The following is a 13,283-nucleotide window of genomic DNA, read 5'->3' on the forward strand; positions in this document are numbered from 1 at the left end:
TTAACATTCATGTTTATCTTGTGTTTTCAGTTCCTTTATGTTTTATTTTGCTCTGCACCAGTATTTTTGCCTGCCTTCCTTTCCTTAGTGTTTATTCATTTGTCAGTTATTTAAGCTATAGCAAAAAGAATAGATGAAAAAGGTGCTCTAGAAGTTATAGATTTGTATCCATTCACATCAATTTTAAGCATCCTCAAAAGTTACTTCTAAGAACGGAAGCCTTAAAAATCCTAACAAACTACATGTGATTAAGTATATGCTCTTCATTTATTAGAAGTACCTCTTCACATATATAACACCTGATTAACTCCCACAGATGGGCAAATTCATCAAATACACCACTTTTTAACTAACCTAGGTTTTTAACACAGTATTAATTAGACAATTAAGCTGCAGCATTAGTCTAAAATCCATCACAATTAGGTGAAGTAATTTCTCAGTTTTAAATGAATAATAGTTGATCACTATTCATCCTACATTAGAACATACACAGGAAAATAAAAACAGTTGTAAAACTAAACAAAGATCAGCAATAACTTCAGACTTGCCTCTAGACTGTAATCCTTAAGTGGATGAAATGTTGCAAAGAAGAAGTGATCTTGGATTCGCTGCCAGTTCCTTCTAGCATTCCTGCAATTGCAGAAAGTAATGCAAGATGCACAAAAAGCGCAGTGTAATTGAATTTTTTCTTTAATTATCAAATTGGAATAAGGCAACCTGATCATATTTATTATTGCGCTCACAGCCCAGAAAGCCAACTGTATCTTGGGCTGCATCAAAAGGAGTGTGACCAGCAGGTCGAAGGAAGTGATCCTGCCCCTCTGCTCTCGTGAGACCTCACTTGGAGTATTGTGTACAGTTCTGGTGTCCTCAACATAAAAAGGACATGGAACTGTTGGAATGAGTCCAGAGGAGGCCACGAGGATGATCAGGGGACTGGAGCACCTCCTGTATGAAGACAGGCTGAGAAAGTTGGGGCTGTTCAGCCTGGAGAAGAGAAGGCTGCGTGGAGACCTCATATCAGCCTTCCAGTATCTGAAGGGGGCCTATAAGGATGCAGAGAGTCATTAGTGACTGTAGTGATTGGACAAGCAAAGGGTAATGGGTTTGAACTTAAACAGGGAAAGTTCAGGTTAGATATAAGGGAGAAGTTCTTTATTGTGAGGGTCATGAGGCACTGGAATGGGTTGCCCAAGAAGTGGTAAATGCTCCATCCCTGGCAATGTTCAAGGCTGGGCTGGGCAGAGTCTTGGGTGACATCGTTTAGTGTGAGGTGTCCCTGCCCATGGCACGGGGGTTGGAACTAGATGGTCCTTTCCAACCCTAACTATTCTATGATTCTATGTACTGTATGGGAAATAAGATACTTCAGCAATTAAGTAAGGCTCCATTTACAAACAACAACAACAAAACCCCCAATATGCAGGAAATAAGTTTTACTTATGCTTCAAGGAAGGCCCGTAACATGTCTCCAAATTCTATTATCAAAAGCAGCAAGTTCCACAAGAAATCCTATCTGGGTAGGCCTCTGGAGGAAACTGAATACTAGCCTAGAGTTTAGTTACAATTACAGCTATGAGAAAATAGAGTTTATGTTGGCTGACAACACCACTGTCAGAAACTGAATATTTTTCATTAACCTAAAAACAGAGCTAAAAAAATAAGAATACACACACACAAAGTCACACGCACAGAGTACAGAATTAAATCCACTGCTCTATTTCCAGATCAGGAGGCAGAAAAGCATTTCTGTAGAGCCCATTTCATCATCATCCAAAATTAACCCCCCTATCTACTTTCCTCCCACAGAAGTTTTTTTCAAGTATTAACACCAAAAACATTTTGGGTTTTCATATCTAAGAATTTACTGGTATCAGGAAGTTTGGGAGAATAAATTTTTTGCTTTAAAATCCACCATAAAAGAAAATTAAGCACTCCTGACTTTTTTTTTTTACCCCACCTCTATGAGCACTGTTCAAACATGCCTTGAGTTTTATCTCTTGTGCTTTCAGACTGTGATGCTACACTGAGCTATGACTTCATTTACTTTGCTGATAATTAATTTTAACAGAGTTAAAAACCCCATAAACTCCCACAGAAATTATCAAGTGCTGCTTAAGAAAATTAGGCTGGCTGCAAATAGCTCAGAAGAAGAATAATGTTCGACTGTAAGCAAGATGAATGTTACTAACCCTGTACCATGCATGTTTTCCACTTGTTGAAGGCTAGATTCAATAACTGGTGTCAGAGCTTCGAATTCTTCCACATGCAACATTCTGCACATGCCCCAGATTTTTTTAAGGGCAATTAATGCATAAAGTCGAACACTGAAATTATGGTTGAAACACCACTGTAGAACAACTATGAGGGCTTTCTTCAAGGCTGGTTTCTACAAAAGAAAACACGAAACCCAATGATTCTTTCATTTATATGTTAAGGCTAAATGTGCCATTCAGAAGTAGAAAAGGAAGAGTGGCCCAGGAAACAGTGGCTTACTCAAAAACGAGCATTTCAGCAAGTCTGAAGCTTTAACAGTATATAGATGTGCGAAACCAGGCTTCATAATACGGTCCTGATTTTCTTCCTTCCTTTTCATTAGAACACAGACATACCGCCCTAACAAGTGTTTTGAAAATGCACTAATTTGTTTTAAAAATTATTAATTCTGCATATATACAGAAACCTCTGTTTACTTCTGATTTTCTAGCTCTGATCTTGGAAATGTATGCAAACATTACAAAAAATAATAGAAATGGCTGGATTGCTACAGATATGAAATACTTATTCTAATATAACATCTGACTGTATCTCATCATATATTTTAAAGTTGACTGTTTTCCATACCAAAGCATACCTTAGTAGGAAGAAGGTATTAAAAAGGTTTTGAAAAACCTTTGAAAAACAGCGATAATGGATTTTATTTCAGAAATCCATACACAGTGGAACTGGAAAAGAATGAACACTTTCAGTCAAACTTACCTTCTCACAGGTATTTTGAAGAATGATGTCAAAGTGTGATAACACTGATAAAAATGTGCAGATGCTTGTTTTAAGCTTTTCTTCATCCTAAAGCAAAAGAGAATGTAACAAGAAATATGGATATTATATCCTAAAAGTTTTCAAAGCATGTTCTGCACATGCGATAATACCACACTATTAACAAACCCCATGTGTTTCCACAGCAAAATCTACTAAAATATGAAGTTCAGATTTCATTTTTCCTAACATGTTATTTGCATTTTGTTAACACATTATTCAGAACAACATATACAGCAGTGTAAATAAGCTAAAATTCAACCAAAATTCGCTGTATTCCCTGCTCTGAAAACCCCAAACCCAATAAAAAACTCAGGGATTCTTTTTAGTGCTTGCACTTTTCCATGTCATCACACACATGAGTATTGGATGCAGAACCAATACTGTTAGCAGCTGTACAAGCAGCTAGCAGAACCAAATACTAGCAGCTGCCTCACCCACATTCTGTACTGGAAGAAATGAGTTTCCACACTTCTATTCAACTCTGCTGTTTACAGATTTATTTCCTATTCATTCATTTTGCTGCAGCATTGCACTGGGTGCTCAAGCAGCTTATTTTTCAGTATGATGCTGAAAAACTTTTCAGAGTCACTGTTTTCCAGGACAGCCTCTGAAAATACAATCTGTATTCCTTTTTCATAAATCTATCTTTTCTGCTTGCTGTTTGTGTGAATGGGCCCACTGTGATTCAGTGCCTTTGCTATCAGCATGAGATTGCTTTAACCCAACAGATAATAATCTACTAAAGTGACAGTAATTCCAACTGCATGAGCTTTCGAAAAGAACTCAAACAGGAAAAGGCTACATTCCTTACAACACTTTTTATCAGTTCAGATAGGCATGACAAGGCATTTCTGTGCAGTTATATACTTATATATGTGTATATATATGCAAAAGTATAAATTGCAAATTGATTTTTTTTCTCCTGCGAAGGGGAAAAAATAAAAAAGACAAATCAGAACAAAACCCCAGCAAGCACCATTAGCAAGCAAAATATTAAAAACCTCCCTTGTTTGGGGCAAAAAAATGTATGTATATAGTTTTTTAATTTAATTCTTGTTCTACTGTTTAGCTGTTTTAAAAACTACAGTAGGAACTAGGCTATCTGATGAAAAAGAAGACATCTACGTTTAATTATTATGAGTGGTGAGCTTCAGTAGATGCACAACTGCAAGTAATGTCTTCCTATGCACTGGAGGAGATGCAAGTACATGCATGTTCTACTCAGCTCAAATATACAATGATAACAAATTCAAGAATATCAATATAGACAATTACTATTTGCACAAGTCAACTCTTACGGATGATTACTTAATCATCCAAGATGTAAAAATGAAATGGTAGCAAGTCAATTCTCCTCAGTCAACCCTTTTACAACTTCTGGATGCCGTAATTCAAACCCTGCCTCCAGCTTTTCGAACATTACAGAACTCCACTGTGAGAGAAGTGCATATTACCAGCCAAAAATTGAATGTGTATTATGCAAGTTGTGTTCCCACGGACAAAAAAGATGCAGAAGACAAAAGCTGGGTGTGGAAACCACAAGTGACTTTGCATTGTCTTCCTAAACTCAGAATCTAGGGCATCCATGTGTTCCTGATAGCTCTTATATTGTGACTGTCAAGAGTACTCCAACTCACTATGCCCAGAGCAGTACCTAATGTACTCAGGAAATCTCAGCTGGAAAAATCCATTTGTCTTCAGCTACTTTTGTATCACAAGTATCTCAGAGTATAGTTCAGACCCACTTCCAAGGTAATTTGATTGGCTCAATAACCCATTGCTTCCAAAGGGAAATTAGAATACATAGAAAATAAGGTATGGGGTGACGAACCATACCCTCTTTGAATTATTCTTCAAGCAAATGCCAAAATTCTTACTTACATAGCAAAAGCAGTCCCAGAATTTGTTAAGGAATTGGGGGTATCTATGTAGACTCATGATAACAATCCATTCTATGAAGTATTTCACAGATGCCTGATTGTTAACAAATCCAGCCTGAAAGACTTTGCCAAGGATTCCACACAAAAAATTCTGAGGAAAAAAGATCATAAATCACTTGGTATCTTGTTAGTTACTTCCATGAAGGGGAAAAATATCTAAATAAAAGAACATTCTCACTTTTATCATAACATTAGAAATATTTTAATACTCAGATGCAAACATTTTAGAACCATCTCATTTCTTTATTATACCTTTTAATTATTTAATTATGAAGTGCCTGTTGAAACTAAGATTTCTCAATATTCTGAGTTTTCATAAAGTAGCAACATTTTTACTACATGAAAGCCTTTAAATTGGACGTTCAGCACAGAGTTTATCCAGCTTTAACAGGCATAATCTAGTCTCCTATAACTCACAAGTCCAAGAACCAGTTTTCAAGTGAACTCTAAAAATGCATCATAAATTCATGAATTCAGACAGAAAGTACACAAAATTTCTACATCAACCACAGAAACTGCATGCCCTTTATACTGTGCTGTAATTTAACGTATGCAGTTTGCATGACACCAAATTATCCTTGAAAGGAGGTATTTATTTAACAATTCATAGTGAAGAGCAATACCTGGTCAAGCTTCGGAAGAAGAATCAAGAGTGTCTGCCATACTCGGTTTTTAATTCTATGCTGTAAGGAGTTTGCGTAATAGCGTGTTCTCGATCTGGATACCTGTTCATCCTAAAAGCAAATTAAAAAGTTGATTACATATTCTTCCCTTAAAATTGAATACGTGGAAATAAACTGTACTGGGAAAGCAGCACCTACTGCATACCTAGTATCAGCGTTAAATATAAAAGTTAGGAAAAATATATTGATTTCATTTATTCAGAAATAAATTTTGAAGCTTGTTCATGAGAACTTTAGAAAGTTAAAAAAAAAAAATACAATTCTACTAGTACTTTTAATTAGGAGCACAAAAAAATAAAGTAATAAGACTCTTCAAACAGCAGAAGCTTAAGAATTTCCAGCACCTACTGTACATGAGCAATTAAAACAGTACTACATAAAATGGAGCATGAGCACTCAATCTGTCATTTAGCTATGTAGGAACTACAGATCCTAATTGAAGAGACGAGTATATAAAACATTTCTACTTTAGTGTCTACATTAAAAAAAAAAACATTTAGTCATGCTGTCAATCAAGACCAGCTTGAAAATACAGCTCTAGCTTTGAGACAGAAATTGATATTCTGCAATAGAGATGTTTCACATGATGGAAAACATATTAGATAAATAAAGCTTTTGAAAGATTTTAAATTCATGTTCTCATATAGCTTTCCCTATGGTCTTCAAAATACGTGACACCCAAAACTATTTTTACTTTTAAAAAAGAAAATAATTTGATCCAAGTCCTATATTAATATTAAAATGCAAACACGCTTTACTTTTACATGTTTAGGCTTCATATTTAAGCAAGTAAGGAAATAACTTTTAAAGCTCACTTCTCCCACTTTATCAAACTTGTAACATAAATATTATCCTTTCTTCTTCGGTAGTTAACTGAAAAGAATGAAGGACCACCGATTTCTTGTTCTTCAGACAAAAGCAGAATTCTATAGTACCAGAATGTGTGGTTGATATTCCAAGAGTAGCTGCGGTAATTTACCATTGACTCACACCAATGCATAAGTAGATATGATATAAATGAAAATGAGACCCAAGCCTTCTCCATTAAATCTATTTATAAAGGTCTTCCAAGGAGACTCTCTCAATTCAAGTTAGTCTGTAGTCTCCAATTGTTAAAGTGAAATGTGTTGCTTCAAAATGCAACCTAAAGGAAGATATGTAATGCAAAAATGGTTACAATTTGGATAATGTTTCATGAAGTCAGAACATCCACTAAAAACAGAGAACTAAATCTAACAGAATTTTCACCATTTTTGTTCAGCTGAAGTAATTTCAACCCCTAAAAAAAGTGTATTATTGGACAACCCTTGACAGACTAAACAAATAACTGTAAATAATCCTGTCACCTGTAAATACTTTGCATTTTAGCAACTGTACTAACATCACATTTGTATAGCAAGAGAAAAGAAGTTTACTTTATCAAGTAGTTTGGTGAAAATGTCTTCCATGAGTGTCTTATGCAAGGTATTTGATCCATCCAGCAAGCACAGAAATTTAATAGCACAAACCCGAACATAGTGATCATCTCGATGTGTACTGTAAAATACAAATGAAAAAATAATCAAAATATTTTTTTTAGAGACTGGGAATTCCTAAATGATATAAAAAGCACCAAACATCATCTTGAACCTTCAGCCATCAAGTTTCCTGTAGTGAGACTACATGCAAATACCCAGAACCAGAATTTTCAAGTCTGTTCATCATTGCTGATGAAGAACACTAGTGTGGCTCAATGTCCAGCTGGAGACCAGTAACGAGTGGTGTCCCTCAGGGATCGGTGTTGGGACCGATCTTGTTCAAAATCTTTGTGGGTGACATGGACAGTGGGATTGAGTGCACCCTCAGCAAGTTTGCCGATGACACCAAGCTGTGTGGTTCGGTTGATACACTGGAGGGAATGAATGCCATCCAGAGGGACCTTGACACACCTCTGAGGTGGGCTGGTGCCAACCTCATGAAGTTTAACCATGCCAAGTGCAAGGTCCTACACCTGGGTCAGAGCAATCCCAGGCACAGCTACAGGCTGGGCAGAGAAGAGATTCAGAGCAACCCTGCGGAGAAGGACTTGGGGGTGTTGGTCGATGAGAAAATGAACATGAGCCAGCTTCAGTGTGCGCTCACAGCCCAGAAAGCCAACCGTATTCTGGGCTGCATCCAAAGGAGTGTGACCAGCAGGTCGAAGGAGGTGATCCTGCCCCTCTACTCTGCTCTCATGAGACCTCAGTTGGAGGACTGTGTGCAGTTCTGATGTCCTCAACATAAAAAGGATATGGAACTGTTGGAACAAGTCCAGACGAGGGCCACGAGGATGATCAGGGGACTGGAGCACCTCCCTTATGAAGTGAGGATGAGAAAGTTGGTGCTGTTCAGCCTGGAGAAGAGAAGGCTGCGTGGAGACCTCATAGCAGCCTTTCCAGTACCTGAAGGGGGCCTACAAGGATGCTGGGAAGGGACTCTTCATTAGGGTCTGTAGTGATTGGACAAGGGATAATGGGTTAGAACTTAAACAGGGGAAGTTTAGATTGGACATAAGGAGGAACTTCTTTACTGTAACGGCGGTGAGGCACTGGAATGGGCTGCCCAAGGAAGATGTGAATGCTCCATCCCTCGCAATAAACAAGGCCAGGCTGGACAGAGCCTTGGGTGGCATGGTTTAGTGTGAGGTCTCCCTGCCGATGGCAGGGGGGTTGGAACTTGATGATCTTAACATCCCTTCCAACCCTAACTATTCTGATTCTATAATTAAAATGGAGTAGTGAACTTTGGCAGCAGATTTTTTAAAAGCTCAGGTTTTATCAACTACTAATGCTTCTCAAAACATTATGTTAGAACTATTTCTCTTTCATTTACTGAGTAAAGGTGGTGTGAAATGACAAAAAAAACAATTCAATAATCCAGGAGCCACTATATGAATTACGAATATAATGTATATCCCTTTTACCAATATTTTATAAAGTTATGAATATACTCCTTATGCGTCCATCCAATTTGAGAGATACTATGATAAGAGGATGACTTCAAAACCAGCATCTATTCTATTGTAGCATCAATGGTAACAGAAGACACAATTCACACTAAATATTGTAAGATATATCCTGCAAATCATTACCTTTCTGTAACAAGGTTTGCTGCACATTTTTCTCCAAGATTTTCTATGAAGGCATGCACATCCTGAGTAAGTCTTCACAGATGAAAGAAGACAAAGCAACAAAATCAGCAGAATACCAAACAAAAATTGTTTTCAATAGTTATCTCAAGGTTAAAAAGAAAACAAAGTGCACAAAATGGTAATAAATATCATCACAAAGATGTTTTTTATACCTCTGATCTTTCCTAAATACAGTTCCAAAGACACAAGCCTCAGTGATTAGTTCACAATAATTTCCAGCATTTACGAAAGCATTTGTCAAGGCACTTCTCTGATCAACAGTGGGAAATATCCAAGATCGACAACAATGACTAAGGACTACATTGAATACTCCAGTCTTTGTAGTAGACATATCTATCAGCTTGAAAATTATCTGAAAAGAAAGAAAAGATTCAAAATCTAGTTTTCAGAAGCACTAGAATTATTAGAATAGTACTGCAGTGATATCTATTTTAACAGGTCTGATCATCTCTGCATCCTGTATCTGCTCATGTAAATGCTGTCTTAAATCTGTCTACAACTCTCTGATTATAAGGGCAGGTGAATGGGCAACAACTGGCCCAGTTATATGATTAAACTAACAAAAGATAGAACTGTTCTTTGCTTAAACAGATGAAACACCAGCTGCTTCACACAAATCTCCCAGTAACTGTAACAAATGCTACCTGGGCTTACTTCATGAGTACAAACCTGGTCTTTTCAAACAACCCTTTCCAATTGAGAAAGAAAACAAACAAAATTTCTTCCATAGGTAGCCAAATCACTAATTCTCTCTTTAATGAGGGTTACATTCATGCTGAAGTTAAAAGTTTGCATGTGAGTTCAAGTGGAAAAATGTGTCATTTATTTTTTGCTTTTGAGTAGGGCGTATTTAAGATAAACAAAACTGCTGCCTAGAACTTCTCCAGAAAGAGAAAAAATTAAACAAGGAAAATGGCCCCCAGATTCTTCTTTCCTATTCCCATCACGAGGCTAAGTGCAAGAGTAAATTTGAACTACAAAGTAATTTTTTTCTAAGCAATTGCAAGCATTTGCAAGAGGACAGGGAGATTCAGAATGAACAGCTGGGTTTTTTTCTAACTTCCTTTATAGACAACATCAGTTAGAGCTGTTGGGGAGAATGGTTTTCCAGAAGTGTGACAGTTCTTTACAGACAATGCTGCTTCTCCTCCGCACTCGGAATATCCTTTTGATAAAGTGACAGTTCTAACAGTAACTCAGTTTTTATAGAGAAAGTTGTTCCGCATTGCTGAGGATTAAGGTACCAAGAAGCCCAAGAAGAGATTAAACAGAAATACTGAAATACTCTCTGGAGAAACGCTTTCTGGGAGAAAAAGAAACAAATAATCCTAGGAACAGTTGGTTCTTTTACAAAGAATTCAAACTTTTCTTTTAGTGCAAAGAGACACATTGTAACTGTCCTAATAATTCCACAATTGAACTACCGTTTCATGTGGAGGGAAGCGGCATGACATTTACCAACCACTTCTAAATCCTGGAATGTCTTTCAATTGTTTCATTAACATAGTGAAAGTCCAGCACACACAAAAGAAATTTAAGGCCTTGCACAATTAACATTCAAATAAGCACGAAGGAAAAGTGCAGCAGAAGAAATTAAGCCTAAGAACACAGTACTCTGGGCACTTCTGTCAAAGTCCATCAGGATTTTACCATGGCAATATTCCCTTTTCTGGCTTAACAATACCCCTCTATTCCACCCTTTCTAAGGGTTAAAAAGGCAAAGTGCACTGTGGAAGATGAAATTAAAATTATGCTTCTGTGACAAATTTGTATCAAGGAGTTTCATTTTTTTCCTTTCTGTTCAGCTAAAACTACACAGCCATTGCACAAGGGGTCAATGGCAACAGAGACTGCTGAGGATTTGCATAAGAATATACATAAGCAGACACTTGCTTGGGAACTTTATCTTCATTTTCTTATGAAGGGGCAGAAGGTGGCTCAACCAGATGCCCTTTGTTGAGTACAGGAGACCTTCCTTAGTTCCTTGTTGCCTGCTGTCATGGTATGTCCCACTGCAGACAATGGGATAGCTGTCACACAGACTCAAGATGCTCAACATTGGCAAAATACATCTTACATAATGCTTGAAATACTAACACTGATGTTAATACAGTAGTACTAAGAATTTAAACAAAAGTTAAGATCAAAGAAAAGTATGTTCATCAGTTACAACAATTCTGAGCATACAATTATCCATTGCAGATAAATCAGTACAAGAAAAAACTAACCGATTCCTAGAACTGAACAGGTATTTTACCATCTTAGCATATGTATCTTGGCTTATGTCCGTATGAAGACTACAACTGCAAAGTCTTATCTACTGCTTAGAATACATGACAGTAACAGCCATTTGAATCTAGTTTTCAAAAAGAGCAGAGGAAAAAAAAAACAGGATTGCATTTTAAGGCAATGAAGTTAAATCTGGAGATATCAATCATTTTGAAGTGTCTGTGCTGAAAATAAAGCTGGAGACATTTGCTAATTTTTACAGATAAAAGTGTGACACCAGGACACAGCTACTTATGGTGACTTAAAGCAAAACTTCAACCCTTCCTCATATGATTTCTGTGCCAAGTACAATGCAGCACATGAAACCTAAGTCTAAGCATACATATATACTAGTAACTAATATGTAATGTATTGATGCTCTGGTGAAAGTCTTGCAGTCATTGTGGACTGTTCTGCACAAACACTTACTTGATGCTCAGAGAGGAAAAAGGCAAAAAAACCCCAAACCAACCAAAAAAGATTACACAGAAAAGAAACAGTAAACAACTTTCTAGTATTATAAAGCCAAGGTGAACCAACATCTCAATACTGAATGCAGTTTTAGTGACCTAAAATGGAAAAAGAACACCCTGACACACACAAACTTTTGGAGTACAGGAAGTTGCATACAACTCTTGACTGTGGAGGCAGCGATACCATGTTCTACACCTGGACCCCAGAGGGTAAAAGAAAACTTCTAGACAAGCAGCCAGTGTTGTGTCATTCAGCAACATCTATGAAAGCTTCTAACTTAATAAAGTATTTTTGTAAATACTGAACTATTAGAAAAAGGCATATTCATTCCAGAATATTAAGTTTGTGACAGTTCAGGTGGCAAATCCTTAAAACATTCAAGAGGAAGTGCATAGTATAAAGTAACAAGACTGAAAAAACAATTTTCTTAATGCAGATGAAAGTGAACAGTCTAAAAAAACAAAGAAATAGTACTTTAAATTTTCTGTTACAAAAACAAACAACAGATTTGTTTATCCTCAGTTTAATTCTCAGATCTTTTTTCTTAACACTCTCAAACTAATACCTTTTGGAAATAATAAATTCACAACAATAGCTGAAGTGAAAATAGAAGATAAAATACATTTTTAGATCCAGATAAAATTTATGCTCCCTTGCCAAAAAAGAATTCTTAAAACTGACCTCTTTTATTTTGGCATATGCTTGACCCTTCACACTTGCAGCAACAGCTAGAACCTCAGGATCAAAGACGAACTGAACAAAAGCTTTTAGATTGGACCAAAATATCAGTTGTGTGTTGCTCAAAGAAGATATAATTTTCCAACCTAAATCAAATGCTTCTATGCAGAGAGGCTCCAAGGAGTCCAGAAGCTGAAAATAGAGAAGCACAAAGTGTTAGACAAAAAACACCTCCAAAACTATTAATAGTGTGTAGTAGTTTTATCTTTTACCTTGGGAACAAGGACTTTCATGCAGTCAAACACAGGTAAAACTTGGTCTGAAGGAAGTATAGTTAGGGCTTCCAATGCAGACTCTAGAATTTTTCTTGACCTTTCAACTGTATATAATGACATTTCAGAAGTTTCTTCATGTTCCTGACCCAGCGTAGGAAATGAACTTAAAACAAAACGAAGGCAAATCCACTGGTCACGAACATAGCGTGCAACTATCTTCCCCCATCCTTGAGATGTTGTTTCTTCACGTAAGCTGTAAGAAGAATATTATTCTTAAATGCATATTGTATTAATTTATCCTGAGCATTCATAATCGCCAGGAACAGCTTAACTGTACAAACTCATCGTACTTCTAGACACTAAAATTTACACAGGTTCAAGGGAAGACTGGATGAGTTCATGGAAGAGAAATTAACAAATTTATTTTAAACAGAGAAAGCAGTTCAGGCTCAGACAGTCTCATCAGTCACAAACATCTGGGAGAGTATTCAATGGAAGCATCACTATATGCTGACCATCTACCTCTCTTACCCAAGTATTTGGGTTTTGGCCTTCAGGCTTGCGCTGGGCTTCCCTTGCCCAACAGTAATTTCAATTTTAACTTGCATGTATATAAGTTATAGCTTTGTGCAGTGTATATTTATTTAATTTAACATAAGGATAAACAATGTTCAAAGCTAGCTCTGGCTTCATATCACTAAAGGACTAAGCAAAAGCATGTTTGGTCTGATTAATTACGGGTGCTTTAATGTTCTAA

The 13,283-nt window shown here is 36.7% G+C and overlaps 1 protein-coding gene across 2 annotated transcripts in view; it reads right to left on the reverse strand.

Annotated features, from left to right (window-relative positions):
- The window catches only part of TARBP1 (TAR (HIV-1) RNA binding protein 1), a 34,818-nt gene that overhangs the window by 5,440 nt on the left and 16,095 nt on the right, over nt 1-13,283 (reverse strand). The window contains exons 16-25 of one of the 2 annotated variants that reach the window (XM_061365677.1): nt 12,524-12,779; nt 12,255-12,443; nt 8,984-9,183; nt 8,772-8,843; nt 7,078-7,198; nt 5,603-5,713; nt 4,921-5,070; nt 2,980-3,066; nt 2,193-2,389; nt 549-630 (exon numbers count right to left, since the gene is read on the reverse strand). In XM_061365677.1, coding sequence (XP_061221661.1) covers nt 549-630; nt 2,193-2,389; nt 2,980-3,066; nt 4,921-5,070; nt 5,603-5,713; nt 7,078-7,198; nt 8,772-8,843; nt 8,984-9,183; nt 12,255-12,443; nt 12,524-12,779 — 1,465 coding nt within the window. The remainder of the gene's footprint in view (nt 1-548; nt 631-2,192; nt 2,390-2,979; nt 3,067-4,920; nt 5,071-5,602; nt 5,714-7,077; nt 7,199-8,771; nt 8,844-8,983; nt 9,184-12,254; nt 12,444-12,523; nt 12,780-13,283) is intronic. The other variant, XM_061365678.1, reaches the window with a different exon arrangement.

This window comes from Neopsephotus bourkii, unplaced genomic scaffold (genome assembly GCF_033783945.1).
Source record: "Neopsephotus bourkii isolate Nb327-2 ecotype Australia unplaced genomic scaffold, CSIRO-AGI_Nbou_v1 NB_1292, whole genome shotgun sequence".
Lineage (NCBI taxonomy): Eukaryota > Metazoa > Chordata > Aves > Psittaciformes > Psittacidae > Neopsephotus > Neopsephotus bourkii.